This window comes from Otolemur garnettii, unplaced genomic scaffold (genome assembly GCF_000181295.1).
Source record: "Otolemur garnettii isolate 467f Iridium unplaced genomic scaffold, OtoGar3 scaffold00148, whole genome shotgun sequence".
Lineage (NCBI taxonomy): Eukaryota > Metazoa > Chordata > Mammalia > Primates > Galagidae > Otolemur > Otolemur garnettii.
Window position 1 is genome coordinate 4,012,793 of NW_003852543.1, and position 7,236 is coordinate 4,020,028.

The window sequence follows — 7,236 nt, forward strand, 5'->3', positions numbered from 1 at the left end:
AAAAAAAAAAAGAGAATTGCTTAAGCCCAAGGGTTTCAGGTTGCTGTGAGCCATGATGCCACTGTAGTTACACTCTATCTCAAAAAAATAAATGAAAAACAAACAAACTGGCTCGGTGCCTGTGGCTCAAGTGGCTAAGGTGCCAGCCACATACACCTAAGGTGGCAGGTTCAAATCCAGCCCAGGCCCGCCAAAAACAACAAAGATGTCTATAACCAAAAAATAGCGGGCATTGTGGTGGGCACCTGTGGTCCCAGCTACTTGGGAGGCTGAGGCAGGAGACTCGATTGAGCCTAGGAGTTGGAGGTTTCTGTGAGCTGTGATGCCACGGCCCTCTACCCAGGGGGATAGCTTGAGGCTCTGTCTCAAAAAAAAATAATAAATAAATAAAAAATAAACAAAAAATAAAACCATGATATAAACCTCTTCATGCAAAAATCTTTTTCTGTGTTTAAGATTATGTCCTTAGCATATTCTTTCAGATATAGAATTACCAGATGAAAACCCTCTAGATTTTAAAAAAATTATTATTATTTTTCTTTTTTGAGATAGACTCTCAGGCTGTGACCCTGGATAGAGTGCTGTGGCATCACAGCTCACAGCAACCTCAAACTCTTGGGCTTAAGTAATTCTTTCGCCTCCCAAGTAACTGGGACTATAGACAGTCGCCAAAATGCCCAGCTATTTTTTTTGCTGCAGTTGTTATTGTTGTTTTAGCTGGCCTGGGTTGGGTTCAAACCCACCAGCCTTGGTGTATGTGGCCAGCGCCCTACCCACTGAGCTATGGGTGCCGCCTGTTATTTTGTTTTAATCATAAAAGTAACATAGCTTATTTGGGAAATTAGGAAAATATAAAGAGGTCTTGGGTAAAACAAAAAGCACTGTAATTTCGTTACTCACAGAAAAAGAAAAAACATTTTGGTGTATTTTTCCAAAGATCCTTTTTTTTTAAACAAGTCATGTCATTAATTTGTGTTGGTTTTGATTTTTTTTCTTTTTTTTTTTTTTTGAGACAGAGTCTCAGTTTGTCACTCGGTAGAGGTATCAATGCTCACAGTAACTACAAACTCTTGGGCACAGGTGATTTTCTTGCATCAGCCTCCTGAGTTGCTGGGACTACAGGTGCCTGCCACAACAGTCTTAGTGACAGATGGTCTTGCTTTTGTTCAGGCTGGTCTTGAACTCCTGAGCTCAAGCAATCCAGAGTACTAGGATTAAAGGTGTGAGCCACCACACCCAGCATGCTGGTTTTAAATTCAGTTCCTATTTCTGGGGTATCAGTAAGCATTAATTGAAAGCATTCCATCATTCATGTAATTAATATGAAATGTTAAGTAATGCTCCTAATGTTTTTTTTTCTCTAGAACTTAACCAGAGGTGTGACCTAAGTTATTTAGATACTTGCATAGGATCAACTAGTGATCCTCTGAGTGTTACCCAACTTCCTGTGTAGGGGGTGCCACAACCACTTACACAATAGCCAGACTATAATTTCCTAGTTTATAAATGAAAACCAAAGCTTTAATTAAGTGCAAGATAGACTATTACTCAGTCCAGCTTCACAGTTAAAAGCTGTGTTAGTCTTTGAGTCACTCGATTCAGTATGTTTGCTCTCTTCACTTGGTGATTTCTTAGAATAGCTAACTTAGTAGTTAACTTAAATCAGCTTAGTTCACTTCCTGTTTAATACAAGCCTGCATGCCTTCACAATTAACTTCTTTTTTTGTTTGTTCTTTTTTGTAGTTTTGGCCTGGGCGGGCTTGAACCCGCCATCCCCACCCCTACCCCCCCATATATGGGGCGGGTGCCCTACTCCTTGAGCCACAGGCGCCGCCCCACAATTCTTTGTGCCTTTCATGGTTTTCTAAATGTTCTTCAAAGTAAGAGTTAATGGTGTGTAATAACACAGTGTAGTTCATTTTTCAAAATAAGGAGCCCATTCCTTCTGGCTGGACGTGATGAGGACCATTTCCTGGATAGGGAGGCTTGTGCTGCCTCTAGTGGCAGAAAATGGCACTGCTACATGTGGGGGACCCTGGGTTGCGTATAGGAACCTGCTACCCCATCCCCTTTCCAGGTGCTGGGGTGCAGATAGAAGGGGACAGGGCTATGTTTCACGCTGAGCAGGTCATCTGCAGAACACGCTTTTGGCCCCCTAAGAGCATGTTAAGATATGACAGGGTGTCACCTGTGAGGTGGGTATGTATTTGCAGTGAGAGAGTGCAAACTGTATGTCCTTTCCCTTTCATAAGTAATTTTTATTTAAAAGTATATAGTTGGGTGAGCACAGTGGTTCATGCCTATAATCCTAAAACTTTGGGAGGCCAAGGTGGGTGGATTTCTTGAGCTCAGGAGTTTGGGACCAGGCTGAGCAAGAGTGAGACCCCATCTCTGCTAAAAATAGAAAAACCAGGCACGTGTTGTGGTGGTGTGGTGGGCACCTACAGTCCCAGCTACTTGGGAGGCTGAGGCAAGAAGATTGCTTGAGCCTAAGAGTTTGAGGTTGCTGTGAACTATGATGCCATGGCACTCTACCCAGGGTGACAGAGTGAGACTCAGTCTCAAAAAAAAAAAAAAAAAGAATGTAGTATATGTCACTTGTCTTAAGTGGATAAGAGATAAGGATAACAGCTTGTCTGTTCTGCTATGGTGATCATTGTGTTGCTTGACTTATCAGTTGGGGAAACAAGGAGTTTTGTAGCCATAGCTTTCTGTGTCTTTGGTTTTTATATTCTGGTTGTTTTGTTTTGATAGACTTTTAATACTTTTTGCATAACACCTGTAAACTCACTCATTTGCTTTGCCTAGGTCAGACCTTTCTACAGTTAGAGCATCTACAGGCTTCTACTTTTCCCTAAAAACGATTTCCTATACTTGGGTGGGGTGCTACGTCTCTAGGCTTCCATGGGATGAGGTCAGGCAGGCTTGTGGTGGGCACCAGGCCTGACAGCCTCTGCTTTCCCCGCAGACCGCTCCCCAGCCCACCCCGCCCCACTCAGTCGCTCAGCCTCCCTTAGTTATCCAGACCGCACAGATGCCTCACCCTCGACAGCCTTGGCAGGGAGCAGCAACCAGTTTGGCAGCACCGTCCTGGGCCAGTACATTTCTGACTTCAGTGTGCGTGCACTCATGGACCTGCAGTACATCAAGGTGAGTGCTTCCTTTGGCTGTCACATGGACAGCACTGTCTTCCTCATCTCTGGCCCACAATCAGCAACTTCTTTCTTTCATCTACCAAACCCAGCATGGAGGGTCAAGACCCAAAAGCTACTATTTCTTACTCTTGCTTTCTAGCTCTTTTTAAGGGTTTCTGGAAACTCTGCCTGGTCATGTCTTGTCTCTTTAACTTGCAGCCCCAATCCTGGCCACGTCTCCCCTGGCGTGGAGTCTGTCTCCCAGCCCCCTCTCCATGAACTCATTTCTCCCTCTTGCAGATCACACGGCAGCAGTACCAGAATGGGCTGCTGGCCTCACGCTTGGAGAACAGCCCTCAGTTTCCCTTGGATGGGTGCGCTGTGCTCACGGAGAACTGTACTGAGAAGCCTGAGTTGCTTGTAGTGGATGAAACCACAACTCTTCTCAACGAGCGTAACTCCTTGCTGCACAAAGCCTCCCACGAGAGTGCCATCTGACAGGAGGGCCCGGGGCCCCCCGCCCACCCTGCGGGGGCTTCCCCAGTGGGCCCACATGAAGAGAGGGAGCATGTTAGGCCAGAAAGGATGCAGATAGATAGCCTGTCTGACTGAGCAGCCAGATGGCCCCCATCTGTAGGGATCTGGCCTCCGACAGGGACCTGTGAACCACTCTAAGGTGGCTCCTGCCCTGCCCTGGATTGTGGGGCAGTGGGCCAGCTACCACGAACAAAGGCTGTTTTTTACTGAGAGCATTTCTAAACTTGGCTCATTGCTCCTCTTTTTAAATATCATTTTGGGAAGGGAAGACAGGGTTAAGGAACTTTATTTTAGAAAATTTTTTTTCCGAAACTTTAAAAGGGGAAGGGTCTTTTACTCCGGGAAGCAATAGCCATAATCGGCTCCCAGCCGTGACCTTGCAGCTGTGTTCCTGACTCAAGGAGCTCACCCTTCCTCTTCCTCCTCCTCAAGAGGTGAGATCTCAGAGCCTGCTGGAGGAGGGTTATGTCTTGGGAGGAAGATGGCTCTTCCTAGGAAGCAAAGAACCAAATGGCATTGAGATCAGCTGCCTGGACACATGTGCTACAGCTTATCTGACATCACTGAGGCCTCGGGCTTCTGGGTCACTATGATGAGGGACATGATAATCCCAGCCACAGAGAAGCTGCTGTCAACCGCTGGACCCAGGAATCTCCCAGAATTCCACCAACGGCCTCTCCTGGTGAGTTAGGACTCAGCTGAGGACTCTCTCTTTTGTCTCCCATCTGCCTCTTTAAACAAGTACCCCTTGTAATGGGGCTGACTCAGAGTGTTAGGCAGGGTCTTAGAGCTTTATGATCACTTGCCCTGGCTCCCCCAGACCCTGCCCTCACTTTTACCAAAGGTTTCCCTCTTGGTGGGAGGATATCTACTACGTTAGAGGTGACTCGTCTGGGTTATTCCTTTTGGTTCCAGGAGTGAGTCTGGTCATCGGCATCTGCATTGTTAGCAGTTAATACCACCCCCACCCCACAAGGAAAGTCAAGGCTCAGTTGAGGACCCATGAAGCCCTTCTTTCCAGACTCCCTATTTTTAATCCCTAAACCCCAGTCCCTCAGAAGGGTTGGGGACAAGAGGACATATTATAAGCCACCTAAGCAAGTTCTTTATGCCCTTTACCCTGTGGCTGGCTGATGCTCATCTGACCTTATTCACCTATTTATGGAACCCCAGAAAAGGAGGGTTCTACCTCAAGGCATGCAGCTATAGCCGTTTCCCCACCTCTCAGTGATCTAGTGTGAAAGGTCATACCAGCCTTTGCTGAAGCGAGTGGTACTGTGCCGATAGCTCTACCCCCATGTGAAATTCTGCCCCAGCGCCTGTTCCGTGGAGCTGAATGGGCCCTACAGTAGGACCCAGGTCCACTTGGCCCATTGCATGCAACAGGAGCTGGGGCCAGAGATCTAGGCGAATGGGACGCTACAGGCCTTCTGCCTGAGTATTGTTCATTCACTTCTTTCCTCGCCAGTGGAGTCACCCCAAGTGCTCTGTTCTCCAGGTGCCTAGAGAATCCTAAATCTTGGGACCAGGGACTGTTTTGCACCAAGTATGCCTACCCCTGGCCAGTCTAAGGTCTCTCTGAGTCACAGAATTGACTCTTAGAAGTCTGGAGAAAAAGTGGTGATTGATGCCCTTGAGTTCTTAGCTGTAAGGAAAAAAAGACACCAGACCTTTATTCCCTTTTGAGGGAAAGCCCTTAGTTTTCTCCAGGACCATCTTGCTCCTGAGTCCTTATGAGAGCTGGCAGAACTGTGTTCTTTAGAGGCCTGGGTGCCAGGTGGAGCAGAATGCATTGGCCCAAACCAAGCAAGTGTGTGTAAAGCAAAAGAGGCAAGTGCACACACTTCCACAGCTACCTCTTTGCACACACGGTTACTACCAACAGACTGTCCTTCCTCCTCCTTTCCTACCGATAATCACTTCTTAGAGAGGGTCATAATTATTTCCATGTATTACCAGTCTGATGACTTCCTCTCCTAGTGCAATTTTTCACTTCCTATTTCCATGTCTGGTTCCTGGGATGAGCCATACCCTGGAACTGGCCCACCCCATATGTCTTCCCGTGAAGGAAGGCCTTTGCAAATGGCATCCAAATGGGTAGGCAGGTCACAGCCGCCATAGCAAATAACTCATATTTATTTTGCATAAGATTTTAATTTGTATATTTTTGTGATTTATTTTGGCATTGTTATGAGTTTGACTCTCGGGGAGTTTTGTTGTTATGACTCTTGTGTCTTTTGTCACAAAACAATGATAATATTTGCTAAACAATATATGGAATTTATTTTTGATTGGTAATAAAAAACGAAATATGTATACATCTTGGTGAGTCTACAACTTGCCTGTTCTGAGTTCTGTTGGTATTTAGTACTGGTGTAGAGATAGATGTAGCTGTAGCTGTGGCTGGCTATCACTTGTGACAAGGTGAGGGGCAGTAAAAGATCCTGGGCCTATTTAGTGGTGAAATGCAAGCAGTAGAATTTATAAAATAGATATAATCAAGACTATTGTCACAGGAGATAGAGAGTGGTGGCTGCTGATAGACATACAGGGCAAATATGCCTGCGTGCCACAAGCATGAATCCTGTAAACCAGACACCAGGGCATCTTCTGTCAGCAGGTCCTGGATGGGGCAGTTGGGATGAGCAAATTGCCCCTCCTCCCTCCCCAGGCCACTGAAGGGAGCTTGATCCAAAAGTATGACTGTACTGTTTCATAGCACACAGTTGCCTTTTTGTTCACACTCCTGGGCTGGTTTGGTTGCAAAGTTGGAATGTTCATCTTCTGAAGAGCCCAACTGAAGAGTTAGCTCACTCCAAAGAGGCAGCTATGCAGATGCCTCCCACAGTGTGTGCAGGTGCTAGAGGCTGGTTCCTGTGAGTGACTGCACTGGGGTCAAGCAATGCTTGACCAAACAGACAAACAGAGGAGTGTTTGAAGAAAAGGAAGCATGTGGATAGGCAAAAAAAGGGAGAGGATATTCCAGATAAAAGGAGTTACAAATGCAAAAGTTTATGTATAGGTGGGCAAGTTACTGTCATCCGTTTGTTCTACACATTTAAGCCCCTGCTACATGCCAGGTGCAACAAACTCCTTAGTGAGTTTAGTGAGGAAGACCTCCTAAGAGAGATAGTTACATAAGGCCTTTTGACTTGCTATCTCCTCTGCCTGGAGACTCCCAAGTCTTTGGTGAGGCTCACCCCTTATTTCATTTAGGCCTCTGTTCAAATGTCTCCATGAAGGACCCTCATGCCTTCAACTACCCCACTCAAACAGTATTACCCCAATCCCTCTATCTCCTCATTTTCCTTTCTTTTTCTCCATTGTACTTATTACCAGATATTAAAATATAGACTTGTAGGGCCAGGCATGGTGGTTCACACCTGTAATCCTAGCACTCTGGGAGGCCAAGGCATGTGGATTGCCTGAGCTCACAGGTTCCAGACCAGCCTGAGTCAGAGCGAGACCCTGTCTCTAAAAATAGCCGGGCACTGTGGCAGGCGCTTGTAGTCCCAGCTACTTGGGAGGCTGAGGGCAGAGAATAGCTTGAGCTATGACGCCATGG

The 7,236-nt window shown here is 46.4% G+C and overlaps 1 protein-coding gene across 1 annotated transcript in view; it reads left to right on the forward strand.

The window, feature by feature from the left end:
- CNNM4 (cyclin and CBS domain divalent metal cation transport mediator 4) overlaps positions 1 to 3,632 on the forward strand; it is a 45,950-nt gene extending 42,318 nt beyond the window's left edge. The window contains exons 6-7 of the mRNA XM_012811067.1: positions 2,969 to 3,150; positions 3,435 to 3,632. Coding sequence (XP_012666521.1) covers positions 2,969 to 3,150; positions 3,435 to 3,632 — 380 coding nt within the window. The remainder of the gene's footprint in view (positions 1 to 2,968; positions 3,151 to 3,434) is intronic.
- Positions 3,633 to 7,236: the final 3,604 nt, after the last annotated feature.